The sequence below is a fragment of the Ovis aries genome, chromosome 6 (assembly GCF_016772045.2).
Source record: "Ovis aries strain OAR_USU_Benz2616 breed Rambouillet chromosome 6, ARS-UI_Ramb_v3.0, whole genome shotgun sequence".
NCBI lineage: Eukaryota > Metazoa > Chordata > Mammalia > Artiodactyla > Bovidae > Ovis > Ovis aries.
Genome location: NC_056059.1, coordinates 114,162,837 through 114,176,501, shown reverse-complemented (window position 1 = coordinate 114,176,501; position 13,665 = coordinate 114,162,837). Strand labels below are relative to the sequence as shown.

General features: G+C 44.8%; 1 protein-coding gene across 5 annotated transcripts in view; it reads right to left on the bottom strand.

The window, feature by feature from the left end:
* Positions 1-13,665, bottom strand: part of TBC1D14 (TBC1 domain family member 14) — a 115,336-nt gene that overhangs the window by 51,398 nt on the left and 50,273 nt on the right. For all 5 annotated transcript variants that reach the window (XM_042251670.1, XM_060417691.1, XM_027971234.2 and 2 more), the window contains one exon: positions 12,785-12,905. In XM_042251670.1, coding sequence (XP_042107604.1) covers positions 12,785-12,905 — 121 coding nt within the window. The remainder of the gene's footprint in view (positions 1-12,784; positions 12,906-13,665) is intronic.

Genomic DNA, 13,665 nt, shown 5'->3' with positions numbered 1-13,665 from the left:
CTCATCCTCTGTCGTCCCCTTCTCCTCTTGACTTCAATCGTTCCCAGCATCAGGGTCTTTTCCAGTGAGTCAGTTCTTTGCATCACATGGCCAAAATACCGGAGCTTCAGCTTCAGCATCAGTCTTTCCAATGAATATTCACAGTTGATTTCCTTTAGGATTGACTGGTTTGATCTCATTCCCATACAAGGGACTTTCCAGCATCTTCTCCAACACCACAGTTCAAAAGCATCAATTTTTTGGCACTCAGCTTTCTTTGTGGTCCAACTCTCACATCCATACATGACTACTGGAAAAACCATAGCTCTGGATGGACCTTTGTTGGCAAAGTAATGACTCTGCTTAATATGCTGTCTAGCTTGGTCATAGCTTTTCTTCTAAGGAGCAAGCGTCTTTTAATTTCAGGGCTGCAGTCACCATCTACAGTGATTCTGGAGTCCAAGAAAATAAAGTCTGTTGCTGTTTTCATTGCTTCCCCATCTATTTGCCATGAAGTGATGGGAACGGATGCCATGATCTCAGTTTTTTGAATACTGAGTTTTAAGCCAGCTTTTTTACTCTCCTCTTTTACTTTCATCAAGAGGCTCTTAAGTTCTTCGTCACTTTCTGCCATAAGGGTGGTATCTGCATATCTAGGGATATTGATATTTCTCTCGGCAATCTTGATTTCAGCTTGTGCTTCCTCCAGCCCAGCATTTCTCATGATGTGTACTCTGAATATAAGTTACATAAGCAGGATGTCAAGATACAGCCTTGACATACTCCTTTCCCGATTAGTAACCAGTCTGTTGTTCCATGTCCAGTTCTAACTGTTGCTTCCTGACCTGCATACAGATTTCTCAGAAGGTAGGTTAGGTGGTCTGGTATTCCCATCTTTTTAAGAATTTTCCACAGTTTGCTATGATCCACACAGTCAAAGGCTTTGGCATAGTCAATAAAGCAGAAATAGATGTTTTTCTGGAACTCTCTTGCTTTTTCGATGATCCAGCGGATATTGACAATTTGATCTCTGGTTCCTCTGCCTTTTCTAAATCCAGCTTGAACATCTGGAAGTTCAAGGTTCACATATTGCTGAAGCCTGGCTTAGAGAACTTTGAGCATTCCTTTGCTAGCGTGTGAGATGAGTGCAATTGTGGAGTAGATGGCATTGCCTTTCTTTGGGACCGGAATGAAAACTGACCTTTTCCAATCCTGTTGTCACTGCTGAGTTTTCCAAATTTGCTGGCATACTGAGTGCAGCAGTTTCACATCATCATCTTTTAGGACTTGAAATAGCTCGGCTGGAATTCTATCACCTCCACTAGCTTTGTTCATAGTGATGCTTCCTAAGGCCCACTTGACTTTGGACTCCAGAATGTCTGGTTCCTAGGTGAGTTACCACACCAACATGGTTACCTAGGTCATGAAGATCTTTTCTGTACAGTTCTTCTGTGTATTCTTGCCACTCCTCTTCATATCTTCTGCTTCTGTTAGGTCCAGACTGTTTCTGACCTTTACTGTGCCCATTTTTGCATGAAGTGTTCCTTTGGTATCTCTAATTTTCTTAAAGAGATCTCTAATTTTTCCCATTCTATTGTTTTCCTCTATCTCTTTGCATTGATCACTTAGGAAGGCTCTCTTATCTCTCCTTGCTATTTTATTGGAACTCTGCATTCAGATGGGTATCTTTCCTTTTCTACGTTGCCTTTAGCTACTTTTGTTTTCTCAGCCATTTGTAAGTCTTCCTCGGACCACCATTTTGCGTTTTTGCATTTCTTTTTCTTGGGGATGGTCTTGATCACTGCCTCTTGTACAATGTCACGAACCTCTGTCTATAGTTCTTCAGGCACTATCAGATGAAATCCCTTGAATCTATTTGTGACTTCCACTGTACAATCATAAAGGATTTGATTTAGGACATACCTGAATGGTCTAGTGGTTTTCCCTACTTTCTTTAAGTCTGAATTTGACAATAAGGAGTTCATGATCTGAGCCACAGTTAGTTCCCAGTCTTTCTTTAAATATTTAGAAGAGTTCATCAATGAAACCCCCTCTAGGCTTGGAGATTTCTTTTTTGGAAGGTTTTAAACTACAATTTCCATTTCATTAATAATTACAGCACGATTTGGGTTATCCATTGCATCCTGAATGAGCTTTGGTGATGTGTGACTTCCAAGGAAGTGGATCATTTCATCTAAGTTACCAAACTTATGTTTGGAGAGTTGTTTATAACACTCTCTTATCCTTTTAATTTCTGCAGCGTCTGCAGTAGTATCTCCTCCTTTAACTTCTCTTACCGATAATTTGGTCCTCCTTTCTGTCAGTTTTGTTCGCATTTGATTTTGTTGATTGTTTCAGAGAACCAGCTTGTGGTTTCTCTATTAATTTCTGTTTTCAATCTCAGTGTCTTCTGTTCTCATGTGTGTTATTTTCTCCTTTTCGCTTGTTTTGGGTTTATTTGCTCCTTTTACAGTTTCTTAAGGTAGAAAATTAGAGAACTCTTCTCTTTTCTAACCGAACTGGCTTAATGCTATAAATTCCGATCTTGGGTAATTCCCCAGAAGTCCAGTGGTTAAGACACTGGGCTTTCCCTGCCGAGGGCCCCAGTCTGATCCCTGGTTGGGGAACTAAGGTCCCATAAGCCACACAGTGAGGCCAAAAAATTGAAATGTCCTTCTAAGCACTGCATCCCACAAAGTTTGATAGACTGTATTTTTGTTCAGTTCAAAATATTTTCTCATTTTCCTTGTGACTCTCTTATTGTCCCAAAACTTATCTGGAAGCATATGCTCAGGCGTGATCAACTCTTTTATGACTCCATGGACTACAGCCCACCGGGCTCCTCTGTCCACGGGATTCTCCAGGCAACAATAATGGATGAGATTAGCATTTCCTTCTCCAGGGGTTTAGAAGCATGTTACGTGTTTGATTTCCAAGTGTGGAGAGATGTTCTTCTTGTCAGAAAGATAAGGAGAAGATAACTCCACTGAGGTGAGGGAAGATATTTTGTATAAACTGAGTCCTTTCCAATTTAGTTTCTTTTATATCACAGGTTTGGTCTACCATGGTGACCATCCACATGAGCTTGAAAAGGTGTGTCGTGCTCTGCTGGGGTGTGGAGTCTTCTCCGAACACCCAGCAGCCTGGCTCAGAGATGGGAGGCTCCCCGGTGGGGCTGGCTCATTCTGCCAGTAGCCCCGTCAGTTACTCAGAGGGGCACTGGCGTTCCGGTTGTAACCCTGGATGCGCCTACATTTCTCAGATCCGGCAGGCTCTGGGCTGCCTACTTTGCAGCTCTGCTATCAGACACACACTCAGTGTGACTACGTCTTCACTGGCAACATCCCACCTGTCCCTGGTGATTTCTTCGCTCCGAAGTCTACTGTTCCCGATCTTACTCCATCTGCATGTTGACTAGTGTCTTCATGGCAGTGGTATCTTTTAGCACCCTTTAATTATAACTACATGTTTCCTATTTGGAGTGAATTTATTTTAGACGGTACATAGCTGGGTCGTTGTTTCTGAACCCACTCTGACAATGTCACACACAGTTGGTAGGCTCAGACCATTTGTATTAAGGTAATTATTGACACGTTTCCATTTGAGCCGTCCATCTTATGTTTTCTAGTTTTCCTTTCTACATTTCCTCTTGCCTGTCTTGCTTTCCCTTCCTCGAACTTTCTTTTTTAGAATTCCATTTTAAAATATTTCATTTTTCGCTCTCTTTGTGAAGTTTAGTGGTTGATCTGAGATTTACAACATATATTTCTCACAATCTAATTAGAATCAATATTTTAGCACTTCACGTGGAATGTAGAAACATTACCATCATACCCTCTTCACCTTCATGGTCTATCTGTAATACATACTACATCAACATACGCTGAAAAGCCCACACAACAACATACTTTTTGCTTTCAACAAAACATTTCAAAGACCTCATTGCGAGAACAATGGTCTGTTGTGCTCATCTGGACTTTTACCATTTCTGTTCCTCTTCCTCCCTAATGTTTCGGGTCTCTTCTAGTATAATGGCCCTACTGTCTGGAAAACTTCCTTCAGTAATTTTTTTTAGATCTGCTGGCAACAAATCCCCTCAGTTTTCCTTTATCCGAAAAGATCTTTATTTTACTTCCACTGCTGGAGGGTATTTTTGCTGGATATAGAATTTGGGGTTGACAGTGCTTTTCTTGGGTTAAGAAAGGCTTGCATTATTCAATAAAGCCATAAGTCATGTCACGCAGGGCCACCCAAGATGGACGGGTCACAGTGGAAAGTTCTGACGAAACATGGTCCACTGGAGCAGGGAATGGCAAACCACTCCAGTATTCTTGCTCTGAGAACCCCATGAACAGTATGAAAAGGCAAAAAGATATGACACTGGAAAATAAGCAACCCCCAAGGTCAGAGGGTGTCCACTATGCTACTGGGGAAGAACGGAGGGTCATTACTGATAGCTCTAGAAAGAATGAGGCAGCTGGGCCAGTATGGAATCAATGCTCAGACGTGGATGTGTCCAGCGGTCAGAGTAAAATCCGATGCTATAAAGAACAATTCTGCATAGGAACCTGGAATGATAGGTTCATGAATCCAGGTAAACTGGATGTAGTCAAGCAGGAGATGGCAAGAATGAACATCAACATGATAATTTAGGAATCAGTGAACTAAAATGGGCAGGAATGGGTGAATTTAACTCAGATGACCATTATATCTACTACTGTGGGCAAGAATCCCTTAGAAGAAATGAAGTAGCATCATAGTCAACAAAAGAGTCTGAAATGCAGAACTCAGGTGCTATCTTAAAAATGACAGAATGATCGTTTCCAAGGAAAACCATTCAACGTCACAGTAATGCAAGTCTATGCCCTGCCCACAAATGCCGAAGAAGCTGGAGTTGACCGGTTTTATGAAGACCTACAAGACCTACAACACCAAAAAGAAAGATGTCCTTTTCATTAGAGGGGACTAGAATGCAAGAAATACCTGGAGTAACGAGCAAGTTTGGACTTGGGGTATAAAATGAAGCAGGGCAAAGGCTAATGGAGTCTTGTCAAGAGAACACACTGGTCATAGTGAACATCCTTTGCCAACAACACAAGAGAAGACTCTACACATGGACATCACCAGATGGTCAATACCGAAATCAGATTGATTATATTCTTTGCAGTCAAAGATGGAGGAGATCTATATAAGTCAGCAAAAACAAGACATGGAGCTGACTGTGGCTCAGATCATTAGCTCCTTGTTGCAAAATCCAGGCTTAAATTTAAGAAAGTAGGGAAACCACTAGGCCATCCAGACATGATCTAAATCAAATCCCTTATGATTATACAGTAGAAGTGACAAATACATTCAAGGGATTAGACCTGGTAGACAGAGTGCCTGAAGAACTATGGACAGAGGTTCATAGCACTGTACAGGAGGCAGTGACCAAAACCATTGCAAATAAAAAGAAATGCAAGAAGGTGAAGTGGTTGTATGAGGAGGCCTTACAAATAGCTAAGGAAAGAAGAAAAGTAAAAAGCAAGGCAGAAAGGGAAAGATACACCCAACTGAATGCAGAGTTCCAGAGAATAGCAAGGAGAGATAAGAAGGCCTTCTTAAACGAACAATGCAAAGAAGTAGAGGAAAACAACAGAATGGGAAAGAATAGAAATCTCTTCAAGGAAATCAAAGATATCAAGGGAACATTTCAAGCTAGGATGGGCACAATAAAGGACAGAAACGGTAAAGACCTAGCAGGTAGAAGAGATTAATACCAAGAGGTGGCAAGAATACACAGAACTGTACAAAAATGGTCTTAATGACCAGGATAACAACGATAGTGTGGTCACTCACCTGGAGTCAGACATCCTAGCGTGAAGTCACGTGGGCCTCAGAAAGCATCACTACGAACAAAGCTAGTGGAGGTGATGGGATTCCAGGTGAGCTATTTCAAGTCCTAAAAGATGATGCTGTGAAAGTGCTGCACTCAATATGCCAGCAAATTTGGAAAACTCAGCAGTGGCCACAAGACTGGAAAAGGTCAGTTTTCATTTCAATCCCAAAGAAAGGCAATGCCAAAGAATGTTGAAACTACTGCACAACTGGACTCATCTCACACAGTAACAAAGTAATGTGCAAAATTCTCCAAGCTAGGCTTCAACAGTACATGAACCAAGCACTTCCAGATGTTCAAGCTGGATTTAGAAAAGGCAGAAGAACAGAGTCAAATTGCCAACATCCACTGGATCAGAGAGAAAGGAGGGGAATTCCAGAAAAACATCTACTTCTATCTACTTCACTGACTACATTAAAGCCTTTGACTGTGTGGATCGCAACAAACTGTGGAAAATTTTTAAACAGATGGGAACACCAGACCACCTCTGAGAAACCTGTATGTGGTTCAAGGAGCAACAGTTAGAACCGGACATGGAACAGACTGGTTCAAAATTGGGGAAGGAGTACAACAAGGCTGAATATTGTCACCCTGGTTATTTAACTTGTATGCAGAGTACATCATGAGAAATGCCAGGATTGATGACGCACAAGCTGGAATTAAGATTGCTAGGAGAAATATCAACAACCTCAGATACGCAGATGATACCACTTTAATGGCAGAAAGAGAAGAGTATCTACAGAGCCTCCTAATGAGGGTGAAAGAGAAGAGTGAAAAAGCTGGTTTAAAACTCAACATTCAAAAAACTAAGATCATGGCATCTGGTCCCATCACTTCATGGCAAATAGAAAGGGAAAATGTGGAAGTAGTGACAGATTTTATTTTCTTGGGCTCCAGAATCACTGTGGATGGTTACTGCAGCCATGAAATTAAAAAACACGCTTGCTCATTGGAAAGAAAGTTATTACAAACCTAGACATTAAAAAGAGTTTAAGTATTAAAAAGCAAAGACATCACTTTGCCAACAAAGATCCGTATAGTCAAAGCTATGGTTTTTCTAGTAGTCATGTATGGATGTGAGAGTTGGACCATAAAGAAAACTGAGTGCTGAAGAATTGATGCTTTTGGACTGTGGTGCTGGAGAAGACTCTTGAGAGTCCCTTGTACTGCAAGAAGATCCAACCAGTCTATCCTAAAGGAAATCAGTCCTGAATATTCACTGGAAGGACTGATGCTTAAGCTGAAGCTCCAATATTTTCACCACCTGATGCGAAGAGCCAACTCATTGGAAAAGACCCGGATGTGGGGAAGATGAAGAGGAGCAGGGAAAGAAGAGGTGGTCAGAGAACGAGATGGTTGGATGGCATCACTGACTCAATGGACATGAGTCTGAGCAAACTCCGGGTGATGTGAAGGACAGGGGAGCCTGACGCACTGCAGGCCATGGGGTTGCAAAGAGTCAGACTCGACTCAGGGACTGAACAACGAGAAGTTCTTTCCTTTCAGCGCTTTAAAAAATGCTGTTTCACTTCCTGGTGGCCTCCTCGGTTTCTGATGGGAAAAGCAAGTCATCCAAACTGCCCCTCCCCAGTAAGTGATATACTTTCTCTGGCTGCTTCTAAGATTTTTTTTCTTTGTCTACATTTCCAGCAGCATGGTTATGAAATGTCTGGGCACTGACTTTGTGAGTTCATCCTGTCTGGAGCTCACTGAGCCTCCTGGTCTCCCGAATCTGTAGGTTTATATCTTTTGCAAGATTTGAGACACAATCAGCCCTTACTTATACTACCCTGTGTCAAGCTGGGGATACCAGAGGATGCAGAGAGTGGTGAGTGTGGCCTGTTCAGCAGAGCTTCCAGTCTTCCTCTCCAAACCACCTGCTACTACTTCCTTTCTAGAACCCCACACCACTGCTCCAGGTACTACGTTTCTGTTCGAGTGGTATGGCTCCCTTCACTGGGAGAGACACTTTGGAGTGTGCTTCGTTCTTCTTATCCGTAACTGAGACCTGATCTTTTTTGTAAACTAGTTCAAACTCATTTTCCAAATGCATAAGGGATTATAAGAATGAAGAAAGGTTTCCTTTTAAAATGAAATTAAATTGTTTTAGAATATACTTGTAGGCCAGCCGCCAGTTACCTGCAGTGAGTACTCAAGGCTTTTCCTTTCTGCAGTTTATGACCATTCATGATTTCCTGAGAACCCAGAGGTGAGAATGAATGTCACTTTCAAGTTGTCCTGGTTTTGCTTTCTTCTGGGATTCTCTCTTTAGCATCTAAGAGCTGACTTGAAATTCCAGAAGGCCACCGAAGATATCCCAGGTTATACGAACCCCAACACAGGTACTCGTGTTTGCTCCCCTGACAGTTCTGTCCAGGACGGTGAAGCCTGCAAGCTTGCCCCCTCTGCTGCTGTCTTTGCCACAAGCAGCGTCTGCCTCAGAGCCCACCCAGGACTGAAGCCTGCTGCTCAGCCTCACTTTCTGACAACACTGACAGTCCCTCACATCTGTGTACACAGCGCGAGGCCTCAAAGAGTCACAGACTCTGTTGTGAAGCATCATCCCAGGGGTTCACAGTCTGGAGTCCCTCTGACGTGTACTCAAATTACAAAGACTCGCTATCACTCTTCAAATGGTCTTTTCTTTAAAGAAAAGAGAAGCACAGCACATGGAAAAATACTGAAAGGAAAAACACCAAAATACAAACAGTCATCATTTGGGGGCAGTAAGATTCCAAGTGTTATTTTTATTTCCTAATATTCTTATACATCTTCTATACATTACTATAACCAAGTCAAAGAGTTAGTCACTGAAGTGAAAGTGAAGTTGCTTAGCCGTGCCCAACTCTTTGGGACCCCATGGACTGTAGCCTACCAGGTTCCTCTGTCCCTGGGATTCTCCAGGCAAGAATACTGGAGTGGGATGCCATTGCCTTCTCCAGGAGATCTTCCCGACCCAGGGATTGAGCCCGGGTCTCCTGCATTGCAGGCAGACGCTTTACCGTCTGAGCCACCAGGGAAGTCATGAGTCGTGTCTGGCTCTTTGGGACCCCATGGACTGTAGCCCACCAGCCTCCTCTATCTATGGAATCTTCTAGGCAAGAATACTGGAGTGGGGTGCCATTCCCTTCTCCAGGGGATCTTCCCAATGCAGAGACTGACCTGGGCCTCCCACACTGCAGGCGGATTCTTTACCGTCTGAGCCACCGAGGAAGCCCATAACCAGGTGAGCGTGACTAGCTTATCTAAAGGCATCCATTCCCCATTCCCCAAAACATGAGCAACTAGGAGACCACTTGCCACAGCCACCTCTGCCAGCTACGCCAGGAACACCTCTTTAGTAAGACTCTGTCCATGCGAATTCACTGGAGCAGAGGTTCAGAATTTTCCAGCAAATCACTACTTCTCAAACCTGACTGCACATCAGATTTGCCCCACCCACAGCATATAAAGACAAACAAAACACCTGTCAGGCTGGAAGGGCAGTGTCAGGAAGAGAAGTCCAGCAGTTCTAAAGCTGACCAGAAAGGCTGTCATCTACGAAAACGGGGGAAGCTGCAAAGGGCACAGGTCTGACAGATCAGAAATAAAGAAAATCAGAGTTCAGCTTTGGTGCTTGTTCATCAGGGAAGGCCTACCAGACCTCCAGAGGGAGCTGTCGGGTAGGCAGCGGGAGGCCCATGTGTGAGGCAGAGCGGGGACCCAAACCCAGCAAGTCTGACTCCAAAGTCCATGTTTTTAAATCGCCACAAGAGGCCACTTCTACTCAGGTTACAAAATATTCCCAAAGAGAAAGGGGAAAGGAATTAAGAGTCTAACAAAGGTCCGTCTAGTCAAGGCTACGGTTTTTCCTGTGGTCATGTATGGATGTGAGGGTTGGACTGTGAAGAAGGCTGAGTGCCTAAGAATTGATGCCTTTGAACTGTAGTGTTGGAGAAGACTCTTGAGAGTCCCTTGGACTGCAAAGAGATCCAACCAGTCCATTCTGAAGGAGATCAGCCCTGAGATTTCTTTGGAAGGAATGATGCTAAAGCTGAAACTCCAGTACTTTGGCCACCTCATGCGAAGAGTTAACTCATTGGAAAAGACTCTGATGCTGGGAGGGATTGGGGGCAGGAGGAGAAGAGGACGACAGAGGATGAGATGGCTGGATGGCATCACTAACTCGATGGACGTGAGTCTGAGTGACTCCAGGAGTTGGTGATGGACAGGGAGGCCTGGCATGCTGCGGTTCATAGGGTCGCAAAGAGTCGGACACGACTGAGCTGAACTGAAATATCTTAATTATGTTTTAGCCCTAACTAGAGCTACTGCTACCATCTGGGATCACCAGTCTGGACACTCAGGCCCCAGGGACGGGCCCTCTGAATTGGGGAGGGGAGGCTGGGAGAACTGACGGCTTGGATAGCAGCCAGCTCCGGCCTGTGCCCAGGATATTCCTCCCAGCTCGGGGGAGGCCCCAGGGTGAGGGATGGGCGGCCCAGACACAAAGCTGGAGCAAACAGGACGGAGGCAGGGCTGTATGAGGCATGCAGGCACCATCACATCCTGCATTACTGATGCTCAGAGCCAGATGGCCCTCTCCTCTGCAGTATCATGCTACTACAGAATTAACTGACCTGGCCACTTCAGTTCACAGAAGCCCTCTAAGAACATAGTCCACATTCGCCTTTAAAAAAGGGGGGTACGACAAAGATAACAAAGAAACTCAAGCATGATGCAAGTGGCATTAAGAGCCACGGGAACATCTACGCAGCAAAATGTACATAAAAAGTATAACTTTTTAGAAAAGCACAGATTTCTTCAAAAATTCTGTAACAGCTTAGCTACTGAGTTTCCTAAGAAACGGCAGAGCTGATCTCTGCATGTGAATATACATTTTAATTGTGTGTTATTTTAACAGCCTACACAATAAGTAATCCACATTCAAAATGTAACAGTCTCTAAAAATGAATTTCAACACTGATTTATTTCGCAATTCTCCTGGGTCCCAACAACTGCTGTAAGGAACATTACACACCGTTCGAAACACTATGAATTTGCCGAAACATAAACAATGAAATCTGGACAAAGCCAGTCTGTGGTCTGAGCCAGAGCCCCACACAGTGCACCCCTGGACCTAACACATCTATACTTGGAGGGGCCACATGACTTGGCAGTCCCACTACTTCCACGGGCACTGAGACAGACCCCCTTCTCTCACCGGGACAAGTCCAAGTGCCACACGCTTGCCAGGGGGCCTCATCATTCCCTGCATGCGTAAAGCCCTTGGTGGGGGGCTCCCCACAGCCTCGAGGTTAGGGGCAGGCTCCAAGCCCATCACGTCCCACCACGAGGACGGCCCGCCCCTGTTCCCTGGGCTCCCACTGCACGAAGCCCGGGGCCCGGGCCGCCTGGCAACTGCCCCCCTGCGTGTCCTGCAGAGGAAGAGCCGCGGTGAGGGCCCTGGCAGCCGCAGGCCGGGGCCGCCCTCCAGCCCCTCTGCCCTCCAGCTGCGCACTCGCTCGGTCTGCTCCAGGGCTCCTCTGGTAAAACGAAGACAGCATCGAACTTCTTCATGAGGTTGTGGCGAGTTTTAAATGAACTAGAAACCCAAATGATGACTCATTTAACCCCAGCGTGTGTTCCCTATGGCGGCCCTGCCTCCCTCTCAGTGGCCCTGCCCTGAAATCCTTTGCGCACCAGAGGGGTGCTCTGGAGCCTGGGGGCAGTGCCATTTCTCTAACTCCAGAGCCATGCACGAGGCTGGCTCTTAGAGAAGTGTCTACTGAACAAGTGTCAGTGGATAAGAAACCAAGGTTCAGGCGGGGTTGGGGGGCCAGCTACTGGCGGTGCCACGGCACTGGGCAAACGCCCCACTGTCAGGACGGCTGGGGCTTGGGGCCAAGCAGAAGATGCAAGTGGTCACAGTTGGGGCGGCTGAGGCCACAAACAGCCCCCGGCCTTGCTGAGTCTATGCTTGAGCTCTCTCCCTGGAAGGATGAGCGCCTGCCTCCAGGGCTGGCACCCTCCCTGCCGTGGGGGGCAAAGGAGCCCACGGTGGTGAGACACCACAGGCCTGGTCTGACCCTGAACCCCACCCTCTCCCCCAGGACAGGTGGGCAGCCTCCACCAGCGAGGGGAAGGGGGTCACATGGCAGCCTGGGTAACGAAGGCCCCAGCTGCCCTGCTCCTAGGCGGCACAGGAATGGGTAAGTCCCAAGAAGGGAGAATTATTTAATACCAGACACAATTAAAAAGTTTGATCACATTTATAACTCTTATTGGAAAAAAACTGATTAAATTTAATCAAGTTCTAAACAGCCTGAGTGTTCACTGGAAGGACTGATGCTGAAGCTGAAACTTCAATACTTTGGCCACCTCATGCGAAGAGTTGACTCATTGGAAAAGACCCTGATGCTGGGAGGGATTGGGGGCAGGAGGAGAAGGGAACAACAGAGGATGAGATGGCTGGATGGCATCACCGACTCGATGGACATGGGTGCGGGTGGATTCCGGGAGTTGGTGATGGACAGGGAGGCCTGGCGTGCTGCGATTCATGGGGTCGCAGAGAGTCGGACACGACTGAGCGACCGAACTGAACTGAACTGAAACAGCTAAAGCCCTTGGGATCAGGAAGGGAGAATTTTTTAATATCAAATACAATTAATAAAAATTTGATCACATTTGTAACTCTTATTGGGAAAAAACTGATTAAATTTAATCAAGTTCTAAAGTCCAGCCGTCTCAACTCTCCCATGTGCGCATACAAGCTGTAAGAAAAAAGTTGAAGTCACCCACGTTCTGAAGACAGAGTTAAATAGCAGGTACTTAGTATGCAAGTTAAAACAAAGATTTCCAATTTCAAAGCCTTAATAATGGGCATTTATGCAAGGCTCATAAACGGATGCTGTACCCCATATTTCTGCGTCTTTGTATCTTGTATACCTTTTGCAACTTCTTTGAATCTCTCTGAGCATTGTCTCCGAGCGGTACTTTTCCAAATAACTTCCATCCCAAGTCATTTTGTTTGTCAAGTCTTGCATTCTGTTTCCTAGCAAGCAAATTCCTGTAATAAGAAAATGAAAGAGTTAGGGCATTGCTGGATACTTACAGAAACACAAGGACCGCTGAATAACTCTAGTGAAAACAGGCAGACTTTCCTCTGAGAGATCAATGTGCTGAATCACAGACTTTAATTCTGCAGACTGGATTTTCATGTGGACACGGAATTATGAAGCAGGTGAAAAGCTCTTGAACCACAACAAGTAAGCTTTTTGTAGTTCAATGAAAATATGTACAAGTTCTATCATCGAGAGTAAGGATATGCATTACAGCGTAACAAAGCATATCCGGAAAAAGTGAGCTTTGAAGTCAGACCAAACTGCACTGAAACCCTGGCTCAGTCACTCACTAGCTGTGTGACTCTGATCTGTACATTAACCTCTCTGAGACTCAGTTTCCTTATGTTTAACAAGGGTCACTATATGAATTAAAAGTTACAGGTACATGATCAGTGCTCAAAGGATAACAGCTGCTTTAGCCCTGAACCTCTAAGTTAAATTATCTATAAGGTAAATCTATATTATCTATTTATAAAGTCTTCATGTATCATAAAAAGAAAGCCACTCATGAGATAGCCACCTGATCTTCTCTCCCAACAACATGTAAACAAACCCGAATAACAAATAAATTCTCAATGGTGCTACAAAATAAAGTGTTTTGGAACGCACTGCATTGGTTCATTCATTGAAAATGAAAGGTTTCTAGGTCTCACTGGGAAGTTTAAGATAAGCATGAAGCATCTTGTGTGCTAGAAAGAAGGTGCT